Source organism: Oncorhynchus tshawytscha, linkage group LG02 (assembly GCF_018296145.1).
Source record: "Oncorhynchus tshawytscha isolate Ot180627B linkage group LG02, Otsh_v2.0, whole genome shotgun sequence".
In the NCBI taxonomy this organism is placed as follows: Eukaryota; Metazoa; Chordata; class Actinopteri; order Salmoniformes; family Salmonidae; genus Oncorhynchus; species Oncorhynchus tshawytscha.
Window position 1 is genome coordinate 38,189,195 of NC_056430.1, and position 15,308 is coordinate 38,204,502.

General features: G+C 43.5%; 1 protein-coding gene across 3 annotated transcripts in view; it reads left to right on the forward strand.

The window, feature by feature from the left end:
- LOC112216190 (nck-associated protein 5-like) overlaps positions 1–15,308 on the forward strand; it is a 114,244-nt gene that overhangs the window by 65,368 nt on the left and 33,568 nt on the right. For 2 of the 3 annotated variants that reach the window (XM_024376009.2, XM_042298115.1), the window contains exons 3-4: positions 8,115–8,190; positions 10,368–10,502. In XM_024376009.2, coding sequence (XP_024231777.2) covers positions 10,374–10,502 — 129 coding nt within the window. In that variant the 5' untranslated portion in view covers positions 8,115–8,190; positions 10,368–10,373. Of the gene's footprint in view, positions 1–505; positions 1,069–8,114; positions 8,191–10,367; positions 10,503–15,308 lie in introns of those variants that run through there. The other variant, XM_024376017.2, reaches the window with a different exon arrangement.

Here is a 15,308-nt window from a genome sequence, read left to right on the forward strand (position 1 = left end):
AGAATAAAACGAAACATTTGACATTATCGATTCTCAGTTAGGAGTGCTCTACTTCCCCATTAATTTCATTGTGTGACTTTTTTGACTGCAGACTCGTTTTCAGGGGCTTGAAATCCTCTTAGCTGACAGCTCCCTGCCCCCATCACCCACCCCCACCCCCCTGTCCCCCCTCCCGTACAGCTCAAATGTCTGTGGAGCTGAGCGGATGCACTGTACGCTCCCCTCCCCAGGCTTTGTCTATAGGCTAACACTGTTCTCTTTTGGAAACAATATCCCCTTTTTGTCTTTCTATGACATCCCCTCCATCCCTCGCTCCTCTGCTCCATCTCAGCCAGCTAGCAACTACAGAGTTAATTCTGGGCACAAGGAGAGGAGGAGGTGGAGCACACGTGGGCTCGTCCACAGCTGTTGTAGTGTAGTAGCCTGGGTTTGTCTGAGTGGAGGAGGGCTTAACTCTCTTTCACTCGCTCTACCCCTTCCTCTGTCTATTACAGTACATGCTCTTATGTGCTTTAGCTCTGGCTAGTGTGCTCGCTCTCTCACTCTCTCTCTCTCTCTCTCTCTGCTCGGCCTCTGGAACAATGACAGTCGCTACTGCAGACACACACAATATGCCAGCGTTGCTGCTGCTACCACTGCTACTGCTGCACTAGGATGGCCCTGACGTCTCAGCACTGAGCCTCAGATAGAGAGAGTTCTAGAGACGACACACATCCTTTACCTTCTCCTCTGCCTCTCCTCTTGGAGGGGAGAGAGGCTGTAACTGCAGCACGAGGCTGGCCCAGCTGACACTGGGACTAGGAGCAGTGACTGGCTGGCAGAGGCGCTATGTGCATGGAACATTTTCTCATTACCGTATGTTCATAGGGTTTATTCCATATTGATCCCAGACATTCCCCACACAGGAGCTCTGGAACGTCTAGGATGCTGTGACAGGGTGCTTTCACTATGAGCTGATGATCAGGGAAGAGTGGAGATGAACTGGAAGAAAGGAGGGATGCTATTTTTTGCCAGAGATCTGTAAATGCGGAGCTCTGTCGACGTGGGCTGGTGTGCTTTGTTTATCGTGTGAGTATTTATTTTGTGTATTTTCAGAAGATGGTGGCCTACTTATTTTGTGCATAATGTGTACTTCTTTGTGCACATTTGGGTATGTGGACTGTATGCATGTGGATGTGTTTATTAGATCATGTGTGTGTTGTAGCTCATTTTTGCATGCAGAATGTGTGTGTCAGTGTACACGTTTGCATGTGTACGCAATAGCATTTAGGTTAATATTTGTATATGCTTTCTCTCTGTGTCTGTGTGTGTATGGTTGTTTTTTCTCTCTGTGTCTAATTTTGTCAGCGGGCTGCTAATCCCCTGGCTGGCAGGCTTTTGCCTGGGTTTTGTTGTGGCGGGCGGTGATCAGAAGCTCTCTACATGATGACGGGGGAGGGGGAGCAGGATGAAACAGCTGGGCTGCTGTGGAAATGGGTGCGTGACCGGGAGTCACCCGTTGGCATGGATCAGCTACTAGCCCCAAATACTCAACTTGGCGTAGTCATAACCAGTTGCCCGCAGGGGGAGTAACCCATATTTGGGGCATTGGGAAGGGGGCACAGCAGGCTTCATTTGATGTTTCTGTTCTACTTAGTCAGCAGAATTATATTATAATGTGCGTAAGATGTTTCAACAAAGCTTAAAGCAACTGTTTATAGAGTAGAATGGGCTTTGGCATTCTTATCCTACACTACACACATTACAATTTTTGCCAGTTGCAGCTCTGACATGACTGTACTTAGAGGAATATGGGCAAAACAGCGAAAAGAGGCTCCTATACCAATATCACCCCCGCGCCATGACCCTATACCAATACCACTCCCGCGCCATGACCCTATACCAATATCACCCCCTCGCCATGACCCTATACCAATATCACCCCCTCGCCATGACCCTATGCCAATATCACCCCGCGCCATGACCCTATACCAATATCACCCCGCGCCATGACCCTATACCAATATCACCCCCGCGCCATGACCCTATACCAATATCACTCTCGCGCCATGACCCTATACCAATATCACCCCCGTGCCATGACCCTATACCAAGCTCTATCATGATCTTCCCGTATGTGTATTTCTCTTTGTTAAAAACACTGGATTGTTTGTTTAACCAGTGTTGTGTTGTGGGTGGGCCTTCATACTGCTAAACTGTAATAAGCCCTGGGGAAGTGATACACTGGTGTGTTGACATAAGGCTTAGCAATGAGGGTGGTGTTTGAGTGCATGTGTGTTTGTGTGTGCCTCAACTCCTCCAGACAGAAGGGTTTTGAACACAAAACTTCTCAATTCTCACTAGGTATTGAGTGCTAAATTGTTTTAATAGCTGGACTAGTTAGTGCTTGCTGTTCTTTTACAAAGAACAAAGGCCAAGGGTGCGTCCCAAATGGCACTATGGGCTCTGGTCAAAAGTAGTGCACTGTAAAGGGAATACTAGGGTGCCATTTGGGACACACGATTATATTGATTTGTTGTTCTGGTCTGGTCTCCTCAAATGTTAGACCCAGTCCACAGTATTTTATCCCTTTTCAGGAGTCCTCTAAGCATGCGGTATTCATGCCAGATGGCTGGCCAGTGTTGTGTATGTATGCCATGCAGTTGGGGATGTTCAAAGAGCTAGACATCTCACCGTGACCGTGACTTTGAGGACATGTCTGTAACTCATCTTGTCAGCAGAGTTTGATGCCTCAAAAAACAGCCAACCAACCTTCACAGAGACAGAAGGGCTCAAAAGAGCCTAAAAACCTTGAATGAGTGGTGAATTTACAACACTCTCACGAAGCCTCTAAAACATCTCTTGGTGAAGTCAGGACACAGTGGGTCCTCCACTAAAGTACAGACAGATGCTGTTTCTGTTGATAAGCTAGTCTGAGGTATTTGAGGTTATGTCTCATTAATGACCGACGGGGTCTGGTTTTTATAGCTCCTCAGCTGCCCCAGCCTATGTTTTGTTCTGCTCCGCTACGCTCGGTTGGGTGAATTTGCTGACTACTGCAATGTCACAGCACTGACTCAGTCAGACAGAGGCTGTAACTCTCAGGAGCTCAAACTCTAAGGAGTTTTTGAGGTAAAGTTGATCAAGATGGGGGAGCTTTAGACACGGGCCCTGTAATGTATTTCAATATGGTTGAAATGGGCCTATAGCCTACTGTTTATATTTGAATGCAGTCACCTCGGTTTTCATACGTCACTTGTTTGCATCAATTGCAAAGACATTGGCAACTTTGTATTTGTAGTCAACTTTTTTCTGAAGTTACCGGCGGTCACAGAGAGATGACTAAACCATGTGATTCTATGTTTAGCTGAGATCTGTGTATAAAGTGACGCGGGAGGGCAAATCAACAGAGAAACATGGATGTGGGGGTTGTCTGTCCTTGTGCCCATCAGAGTTGGCAAAGATGAAAGAGAGGGGGGTGTTGATGAGTGATGTCTGAGGGGTCTTTGATAAGATTGTAATTCTTTGTTAATGTTGGCCTCTGTTTTTAGTTTAAAGATGGGAAGGATTTAGTGTTTTCCAGACTTTGCAGTTCACCCTGTGACTTACAGCAAACAGACACAGCTCTTTTATTGCAGTAGTAATGGATAGGGTTTTTCTTAAAACGCTTGGATAACTTTTTCCCCTGTAGCTGTACAGTTCGGACTCAGTTCTTCTATGCCCTTTCCAGGAGTTTCTCCCGCTGTCATGACAAATTCATTTCAACAGATGGCTTGGCTTATTTTGGAGAACGTGCAGAATTCTTACCCTGCCATGTTCAAAGGGCCCTTGGATCAAATGTGTTATTGTTTGACTGATTGATTGTTTAATCTGCTCTATTTTTAACCCCTATAAGCACCTGATTTTAATCTGTAAACCACAGCTCCGATCACTCCCTCTCCCTTTCCACCCACCCGAAACACGATTAATTAACGATGGCATATATTTGAGTTGTTTTGATGAGCTAATTATAGTGGAATGGGATTTATCATGCATGGGAGTGTGGATTAATATTCTAGTTTCTGTGATCGTACCCTAACCCAGTCTTTTAGGAAAAGGAGAGCTCCCAAGGCGGGTTGGGGTGGGGTGGGTGGGTAGGGTGGGGGCTCTTGGCAGGAGCTTAGAAATGCCCCCGAGGGTAGAATTCTTTTTGATTTGCGTTCAGACGGGGTAGTCAAATCCACCTCCCCACCCCCACAATTTACACCTCTGTCTGCATCTCTATATTGGTATATATCTCTTTCTTCTTACTCCCGTTTTCTTTTCTCCTGCTATACCACTTTCTCTCCTCCAATTCTGTCATGACACCTTTTTCTCCCCGTCGTCATTTCTGTATATATTGGGTGCATTCGGAAAGTATTCAGATCCCTTTTTCCACATTTTGTTACGTTACAGCCGTATTCTAAAATGGATGAAATAAATGCAAATCGTCATCAATCTACACACAATACCCCATAATGACAAAGCGAAAACAGGTTTAGACATTCAGACCCCTTGATATGAGACTCGATATTGAGCTCAGGTGCATCCTGTTTCCATTGATCATCCTTCAGATGTTTCTACAACTTGATTGCAGTCCACCTGTGGTAAATTCAATTGATTGGACATGATTTGGAATGGCACACACCTGTCTATAGCGCCAAGACAAGATTGTCTTGAACCCGATTATAGTTTGCCAAAAGGCACCTAAAGACTCTAGGACCATGAGAAACAAGATTCTCTGGTCTGATGAAACCAAGATGGAACTCTTTGTCCTCAGTGCCAAACGTCACATCTTGAGGAAACCTGGCAGCATCATGCTGTAGGGATGTTTTTCAGCAGCAGGGACTGGGAGACTAGTCAGGATCGAGGGAAAGATGAAGACCTGCTCCATAGTGCTCAGGACCTCAGACTGGGGTGAAGGTTCACCTTCCAACAGGACAATGACCCTAAGCACACAGCCAATACAACGCCAGAGTGGCTTCGGGACAAGTCTCTGAATGTCCTTGAGTGGCCCAGCCAGAGCCCAGACTCAATCGAACATCTCTGGTGAGACCTGAAAATAGCTGTGCAGTGACACTTCCCGTCCAACCTGACAGAGCTTGAGAGGATCTGCAGAGAAGAATGGGAGAAACTCCCTAAATACAGCTGAGCCAAGTTTGTAGCAATTTCTTTCAACTTGTTTTAAGGGTATTGTGTGTAGATTGATGAGGGGAAAAAACAATTTCATCAATTTTAAAATTAGGCTGTAACTTAACAATGTGGAAAAAGTCAAGGGGTCTGAATAATTTTCGAATGCACTGTATAATGAAGAAAATATAAACGCAATGTAAAATGTTGGTCCCCTGTTTTATGAGCTGAAATAAAAGATCCCAGAAAATATGCACATTTAAAAAGCGTATTTTGTGCACAAATTTGTTTACATCCCTGTTAGTGAGCATTTATCCTTTGCCGAGGTAATCCATCCACCTGACAGGTGTGGCATATCAAGAAGCTGATTAAACAGCATTATCATTACACAGGTGAACTTTGTGCTGGGGGACAATAAAAGGCCACTCTCAAATGTGCAGTTTTGTCACACAACACACTGCCACAGATATCTCAAGTTTTGCTGACTGCAGGAATGTATACCAACTGTTGCTAGATAATTTAATATGAATTTCTCTACCATAATACAGCTCTGACGTTGTTTTAGAGAATTTGACAGTACGTCCAACTGGCTTCACAACCGCAGACCACATGTAACCACGTCAGTCCAGGACCTCCACATCGGGCTTCTTCACCTGCGGGATCGTCTGAAGGGGTGCTGGGTGCTGAGGAGTATTTCTGTCTCTAATAAAGTACTTTTGTGGGGAAAAACTGATTCTGATTGGCTGGGCCTTGCTCACAAGTGGGTGGGCATCTGCCCTCCCATGTCCACCCATGGCTGCGCCCCTGCCCAGTCATGTGAAATCCATAGATTAGGGCCGAATTTATTTAAATATATTGATTTCCTTATGAACTGTAACTCAGTACAATCATTGACATTGTTGCGTGTTGCGTTTTTATATTTTTGTTCAGTATATCTTTCTTTATGCCTCTTTATATTTGTGTGTTGACTCCACATACCCACTCTCCAAAAAACCAACCTGCGAACCCACTGAGCCTCCATCACTGATGCCCACTCCTGGCAGACAATTGTGGAATTACCCTGCCTGATACTCATGCTGAAATAACGTCCTGCCGCCTGCCTACCCCCCTTCCACAGACTCCAGGTGCACAGTGACACAGAGTGGTTTAAGTCTCTCTAGCCCCAACGCTGCGGCGGCTGCTGGTGAAGTCAGGCCTCATAGGTCTGGTCCTCATTCCGATGCTTTGTCTGCTGACTCCTCAGGGCATTTTATCATTGGAGTGATTCACAGGATCCCAGCATTGGGTTCAGCCCATATATTGTCTTGTTCACCATCGAAACCTGGCACGTGAGGCTATAGCCTAACCCTAGCAATTAGTGTCTGTAGTCATAAGATGAGTCCCCATTCACTGTAGAGTTTACCTTGTAGATCAGAGATTAGATAGGTTATACGTACGGCCCACTGTAGTGAGAGCACTGTTATTAGGTTATCTACTGAAAGATGTAGCCTCACATTCTGCTGCATAGATAGATCAGTATTATTCAATTATGTTATAAGCATCTTTGCTGTGTCTATTTTTTTTATGTGTGGTGGATTATCTTTGTTATGTTTGAAGGGAGACAGCCGGGGATGATAAAACAACACCATGTCCATCGCAATCTTTTTTTTTTTTACCTTCTCTTTCCCTCTGCCCCGAACAGAAGGCATTCCCCTAACATGGGGGGTGGTGGGGGTTAACAGTAATGTCTGGGAGGCAGCAGCTGATGTCAAGACTGAGACAGGTTTTAAGGGGCTCTTCTGAAGCACCTGTTTGGTGGTGTGAAAACACATCCCACCTGGCAGGGCCAGCCCTGCCTGTCTGTGCTTTCTAGAGAGGGGAACTCTGGGAGGATAGGGCAGATGCTCACAAATGCTTATCTAACTGTAAACGTTGGCACCTGAAGGGGTCCAAGGGAGTCCAGGGGAGGATGAGATGGGGAACTGCCTGTCAGAAGTGACATGGGACGGACGGTGAGAGGAACAGGGTGTGGAGAGGGGGAGAGGACGAAAATGCCTGCCAAGAATCTTTCACTGCAGAGTTTGTAGTTTTTTTATTCTTCCTTCGTTTCTCACTTTTCACTCTGATCTATCAGCTTTCACACTGGTGATGAATCAGCTTTTCGCTCTTAGTAAGTAATATAAGCTTCCATATTGGGCTATGTTTTATGTCAACAAATTCCTCTAAGGCTGTGCATTCCATCAGGCCGACGCCTAAACATCCGATCCACTCCCAATCAGATCTCAAACCGCAACCATCTCTAAACTTACCCCACATAACCATTAGTAGACTAACCACTTGGAATTCAGCTCTGCTGGTTTATCACAAACCCTGAGCTTTGAATTAGGTGCAAGGTTTGAGCTAATGAGAAACAATGCATTGTAGTGTCCTGGTTTACCATCTGAGGTACTATCAGTTCATGACCCTATCTGTTAACTCATATGAACTCATTACAAATCCCATAGTGGGGAATGGGCATGAGCTTTATTGCTAGAAGGTTTTTATTTTAAAAGGTGGACAAAATGGTTAAAGATGTAGCACGTTATATCTGATGATTTGGAAATGGCACACAGGGCTAGCATAAACGGGAGGGTCAGTTTAAGTGAACCTAATGTCACATAGTGTCTTGTCTTTGTAGTTTGGATGCAGTTGTTTATCTGTAGGGTTGGATAGAGAATATTTTGCAGGTTTATTTGGAAAGGGTGCTGGAAATGTCAATGAAGTGGACTGGCTGGTATAGACTGTTTTTGGTTTGTCTTGTGTCACATCTAAGTGCCACATGCTATGGCAAATGCTTAAAGAGGATGGCTGCGAAAATAGTGAAAGAATGTTTAGCATTACATTTTGGGGGATTACAATGTTGTTTTTTGGTGTGTTTTTTTTCCCATGGAAGATGTATGTTAAACTAAATAGTTAACTCGGGGGAGACCGTGAGACTAAAGTTTTGTCCTTTTTTATGTGTTTCTCAGGTAAATTGTGGAGCGGGCCTGAAGGGCATCATAACTAAACTTGTCCTTTCTGCACATTGTAGATCCAGCCTGACAGGTGGGTACCCCCTCCTACACACACACACACACACACTCACTCACTCACTCATCACCATGAGTCTATTTTAGTCATTTTTGAACCATTATTTGAATTCTTAGCTGAATCAAAACCCAACCCCTAAGCTCTATCACGTCAACAGACAGACAACATCACGAAATAGAAGAGAAAGCACTGATCTGCAGACCGATAGGAAAAGGTGAAGGAACACTCAAAATGTCAATGTTGTTCCCTTTTGCCTTTCATGTGACTTTGTGAAAATTAGCCCCTAACTACGCAAGTCTGATTATACAACTGCCCTGTTTATTTTGGATTCTCAGAAAGAGGGATACATGGGAGAGGAGAGGCTGCAGCGGCGGCAGTGTATTGATCTAAGCCGGCATGTGGCACCCATCACATGTCCCTGAGAGTGCTCTCTGTCTGGCCTAGACTCTTTGGCCTCTCTGGGTGCATCCCAAATGACACCCTACTCCCTATATTAGGGGTTGGCAAACTATGGTCCACAGGTTTGACCATATCAAAACCTGTATTTGAGGCGGGGATTATTATTTTGGGTTAAAAAAAAACACTCCAGGACACACTTGAAAATCTAAAGTAGTTACAAAATTTGGAGAAATTAAAATGGACCTCCTATATTTTCAAAAGCCCTTTTTCTGGACAGAATTTTTTTTTGACAAAAAAAAATTCTGTGCGGCCCTCCATAGACTTTTGAAATCCCGATGTGGCCCTCGAGGCAAAATTCTGGCCCACCCCTGCCCTATATAGTGCAGCATCAGACTCTGGCACACAGCCTCCTGTTCACTTTGATCCCTCCATAAATGAATCCCCTGGTCAAAGACCGTTACCTCAGCTCTGATCAGCTGCATTGAACCATAAACTGACAATTACTGCAGACTGTCGCAACACTGGCAGTTATGCAAAGGATGAACTTTTTCCCTTAACTGACCAAAATAGTCTCTCTGAAGTGTGCTTCAAAGCGGTACCTCATGTATTCCTCACCTGAGAGAGTTTGTCTTTGCTTCTCTGTCACCCCATACTTGTTTTATGTCTGCCGTGTCCTCCATCATTATTAATCTTTTTATTCCTTTTTATAACGTATTATAGATGTTAATCAACCATTTAAAACTCTGTGGAATCCCATATAGGCGAGAAGACTGTAGTTTGCCCCACGTAGTCCACGCTTCAGATACCTCTGGCCGTCTTGAAAGGGGTCAATAGGTTGTTTTGGATGGGCAGAGAAAGGGGTTAGAATAGGGGCGACTGTGCTTTAATTTACTGGCCCTGTCTACGGCCCATCCTATGGATACAATAGACTGGTTGGTTGGTTTATGGCCTGAGGTGGCAGCCCTTCCCAATAAAGCACAACACTGGGGAGCTGGGGAGAAGAGTAAAGACACAACTGTTCCATTTTTAAACCTCAAAGTAGGGCCTAAATGTAGTGGTATTGTGTATTTCAGACTAAAACTCTAATGTTCTGTCTACTGAATAACTCTATTATTCCTAATAAATCACGAGACCTCATCTTCACATGATCGTGATTGATAGTTTGATAAAGGACTCTGAAACCTTAGATGGAAAGTGAGTCTGGCAAGTTTTTATAAACCACAGAGCTTCTGTTTCGCCGCCTCTGGCCCAGCCATGGTGACCTGGTGATCAAATGAAACTATATCTAGAGAATCATCCCCTGCTTCATTAATGTGATTGTCATGCATGTATGATCAGGGGTGTTAAAAATTCATATGTACAGCTTTTTATTCGGGTACAGCATTCACTTAAATCTCAATTAATCCAGTTTTCATTGTCACTATCACTACTGAAAACAGTCTCCGTAACCAAAATCAGAGTGGGTGGAAAGGTGAAATGTAGGTGAAAATATAAAAGCTTATTTTAATTATCACCCTGGAAAGAGTGTGAAACCATGACAAATCCCCATGAAATGTTGATGTTGTTATTGTGTGCAGTGACATTATTACCCAACTTCTGTATTACTATGGTAACCATGTCCCCAACCTCTCTCTAAGCTTCGGGGTGAAATTTCCCCTAGGTTCAGCAACCCTCTCCCAATCCTGACCTTAATTCTTAGCCGGACGCAAAACTGACCCAAGATCAGCTTCTAGGGACAACTTAACCCTGCACCGTTACTAACCGTGTCCCTGACCGTCCTTTCTGCACTGCAGGTAGTAATGGAGTCTGAAGAGACAGAGCTGAGAGATTGTGATGAGGCCTTTGAGTCAGAAGAGGGCGATGTGGAGCCATACCTGGAGGAGCCGGCGAGCAGCAGGGAGCTCCTAGAGAGGCTCAGGGAGCTGGAGGTGAGACCCAGGGAGAAAGAGGGCAGGGCTGGGGAACACAAGACTGTGGGCTGTATACCAATTTGTCTTTCTTTGATTCCTCACATCCGATCTCCTCACCTACTCAACTGTATTGGATGAGAAAGTCCAAGGTTCCCTCCCCTTGGATCTTCTTCTTCAATTGGTTTTGAGAAGGAGACAAAGAGGAATTGAGAAAGGGCTTTAGTCTTGACCCCTGGAGGTGGGGACTATCTGGGTACACCTGGAGACTGAGAGCTGCATCAGTCAAAGCATTCAATGGAAACGAATAACAGTTTGCAACATTTAATTAATGCAGTTGCTTGCTTTGACCGAGAATTGCAGCTGTCGAAACGATCACATGCTTCAGTCCAAACAACCAAACTCAAAGAATCAGTCTTTGATTCATCCTAGAGCAGCAGTGATATTTACTTTTAATACCATCACTAGCACTGTGTCATTATTAATGCTAGTAGAATTTGTATTTCATATTTATTTTCAAGATGATGCCAATTTGATAGATGTGCACATGGTGGCGTATATATCAAGTGTCTCAGGGTAGGAGTGCTGATTTTAGGGACAGTTATGCATTTTACATCTCAATGAATAGGATTACATGGACTGGGGGAACTAGGGCCCGTTTACACATAGTGTCTCAGAGTAGAAAATTGCTGCGAATAGAGACATTTTACTCCTACTGTTATGGGCTAAAGTAAAAGCTATGCATGAACCGTCTTTAGTCATAAGAGTCACACAGATATTTAGGAGACCTCATGAGCTGTCCTAACCATTTAAGAGGTATCTTGTGACTTGATAACAGAAAAATGTCAGTGATTCCTGCGCCACGTGCACATTTGAATTGGAGTTAAAATAAGGTTTTTATATATTTAATATTTTTATATGATTAATCCATAAATAATCTAGACCTACATGCAACAGTATCTCTAGCGCTTTTGACAAAGATTTCACTAAATACTTATAACCACTAAGCTAATAAAAAATGGATTTTGTTTTAAGTTGTTATTTCAAGTTATCCATTTGGAGGGCAACATCATGTTGTTACAAAATATGTCTAGTCAGGATAACGTGATGCCACGGAATGGCATGCTAGTTTCTTTTGCATTCCAGATGTTTAAATTCAGCAAAATATAGCCTCTTTAACACCCTCAAACGCCCACTTCTATTTTGTAAACTGCGAAACTGCGCTTTGTACACAGTTTGACAAATGACTGGTAGAGGAGTCCAACAGCAGACCGGGCAAACGGCAAAGAAACAATATACAGATTGGTGTCCTACCGAACAATTTCTGACCGAGGAGGAGGCATCGTGCTGGGCACGGCACTTGACTGAGGAGGTCACCAAACTTAAGGTATCATTCTAGCAGAGGTTTGATGGACTCAATGAGTCTAAAGAACTTAAAAAGACACCAAGCCCGTGCTGAACAGAGTAAGCAAGGAAGAGACTCTGTTGATGGAGAAGACCTAAAACAACTTAAAGACCGGGACCACTTGAATACTAAGGTGATCGACCTGGAATCGCGTGGGCCTGCTGGATGAGATGAGATGGATGAGATACTCCGGTACATTCTGGACATGAAAGAGACTGACCCAGTACCAGAGATGGAGAGACATCAGACGTTTCCAATCCTGCTCAAACCCACCCAAACCACCGCGTCCATACTACATACGCCTGCTACAGTGGGGTGGCCGACAAAACATCATGAGAGCTGCAGGCAAGAAGGAGAAGCTGATCTGGGGAGGGAGACCGTTCCATGTGTACCATGATTTCCCAGTGGAGCTCCAACTACAATGCGTGGAGTATGCCAACATCAAGAAGAAACTTCAGGACACAGACTACCACTACAGACCACCCCTACTGTATGCAGCCAGGCTCATCGTCACCATAGATGGGAAGAAACATACAGTATCTACAGTAGCGCAGAAGATGTGGTCAAGGACTTGAATTTACGGCTCCCATTTTTTTTTTTTTGTAACTCGGGCAAGTTATTGAGGCGATGAAGGACTGCACTCTAGTCTCTAATGTTTTTGTTGAGATTGTTACTTTTCTCTCCTTATATTGACCGAGTGTTGGTAAAATATATACAGAAAAAGGGCTATAAATGCTTTAATGGCACTCTAAAATATGGCTATAGCCAGCTTACCAGGCCAATACATTATGCAATAACGGAGACAAATTTGTGCAAATAGTGTTTTGGTGTAGACTTGAAATTGGTGGTTACGTTTTGACTCTCGTTTGCGCACGGTTGCCGTGCAGTATCGAACAATGCACTGGTCTGGAGAGCACAGTGAGGGTGAAACAAATCCACCTCATAAGAGATCTGGCTATGGTGGATAGCAGCGCATAAACCTGTTCTTTCACGAATAAGAGCTGGATAGGGCATCTATCTAACTTTTGTTTTCGTGTTTTCTATTTGCCTCATGACATCCTTTAATGTTTGTTTGTCTTGTGTGTTCCCTCCACATTCCCTCCCTACTGGTACAGAATACAAACAGTAGTACATTGATGCCGAGTCCTTTCTCTCCTTACTAAGGCTGATATAATACACATTGTCACAAATGGAATCTAATACTATATAAATCTGATTTCATTGAAAGTGAATAGGATTTTGAATAAAGTCCAATAATTTCTCATTTGAAATCCCTAGCCTGTGATATGGCCATGTTACAAGAAACACACCTTTTTAATGACAATTAATCTTTAAAGTATTTTCAGCACCAGTTAATGGAGCAGCCAGGCGTGTCAGTATTTTAGTAGCTAAAATAATCTCTAATCGTGTATTGTCAGGCTTTTTACAAAATGAAACATGTACTCTTGTAAATATTTATACTCCTAATTCAGCACAAGCTATGTTCATATCACCCCTTGCTGGGGACCCCATTCTATTGGGAGGAGACTTTAACCTGGTCAATGATCTTAGAATAGACCGCTCTAGTCGTCCCCTTCCAGCAAATAAATGTTACAAAGTAAAACATGTTTTAATAGTGGAATTTAAGACGTAAGAAGAGTTACAAAACAGGTTGGACCCAAAGAACCCCAGACTTACAAATGCATTATTGACTGTAAGATCTGCAAGCAATTCTGCATGATGAGACTACATTTGCCTTTTTTTCTGATTACGTAGGAGATATTTCGAGTAAGTTGACAAAGCGGGCAAAATGTTAGTATTTAAACAATTCCAGCCATTCAGGATTGTAATGGGTCCGTAGTATGTGATCAAAAACTATTTAGGCCTAACTCTGCTTTTAGAGAGTACTACTCAGGACGGTCTAAATCTGAATGTCTGAATGCCAATAACAAAGAGATGGATGATTAAAAAAAAAGATATATCACTGCCCACTCTTAAGGAGAAAGATAGAATGACAATGGATGCACCTGTTCTGTATAAGGAAATCATATCTGCCAGTAGAGTCCTCTAGAATTGTACGTGTTTCCAGAACACATTATCTCCATTGCTTGTTTTGCTGTACACTGACATAATTGATAATCGGTCAATGAGCATGCGTTCTGCCACCATCTCTCTGCTACCAAAGCCTAGGATCCTATGCAAATGACCACTTTTGTCCTTTGAGTTTATTAAATAACGACAATGAATTGTTTGTCTAGATCATTGCTATGCCCATAGAGAAGGCTATCCCCTCTTTAATACACCTGGATCAGGTGGGGTTTGTACCAAGTCGTTTATCCTCCCAACAACATGAGACCTTTCTCATGTAATGTCAAGGGCTAGCTCTCTCCGGAATCCAGCACTAGCAGTATCGCTGGATGCAGAGAAAGCTTTTGATAGAATGGTGGTCTTACCTGTTATATGCACACTCTCAATTTGGTTTGGGGTCTGTTATCGTGCAATAGATTAGGGAACTCTATCATTAACATATTACTTCAGTTAAAACTAATGGTATGATATCTGACCCCTTTCAGCTCTTCTGTTCTACAAGTTGCCCTGTGTCCCCAGTCTATTAATTTTGGCACTAAAGCCCCTCACCTGCACCATAGAGCTAAGAAGGATATACAGTGCATTTGGAAAGTATTCAGACCCCTTGACATTTTCAAAATATTGTTACGTTACAGCCTTATTTTTAAATGTATGAAATAAAACAGTTTTTTAGAAATAATTTTCAAATTTTTTAAGAATAAAAAACTGAAGTAAGTATTCGACCCTTTGCTATTAGACGTGAAATTGCGCTCAGGTGCATCCTGTTTCCATTGATCATCCTTGATGTTTCTACAACTTGATTGGAGTTCACCTGTGGTAAATTCAATTGATTGGACATGATTTGGAAAGGCAAACACCTGTCAGTGCAAAAACCAAGCCATGTTAGAGCAAAAACCAAGCCATGAGGTCAAAGGAATTGTCTGTCGAGCTCTGAGACAGGATTGTGTTGAGGCACGGATCTGGGGAAGGGCACCAGCACATTTCTGCAGCATTGAAGGTCCCCAAGAACACAGTGGCCTCATCATTCTGAAATGGAATAAGTTTGGAATCACCAAGACTCTTCCTAGAGCTTGCCGCCCAGCCAAACTGAGCAATCGGGGTAGAAGCGGTCAGGAAGGTTATCTGGTCTGATGAAACCAAGAATTAACTTTTTGGCCTGAATGCAAAGTGTCACATCTGGATGAAACCTGGTACTATCCTTACTGAAGCATGGTAGTTGCAGCATCATGCTGTGGGAATGTTTTTCAGCAGCAGGGACTGGGAGTAGGGCTATTGCGGTGACCGTATTACCGCGGTCATGATCCATGGAGGCAGTCAAATTCCATGTGACCGCTTAGTCACGGTAATTAGGCTTC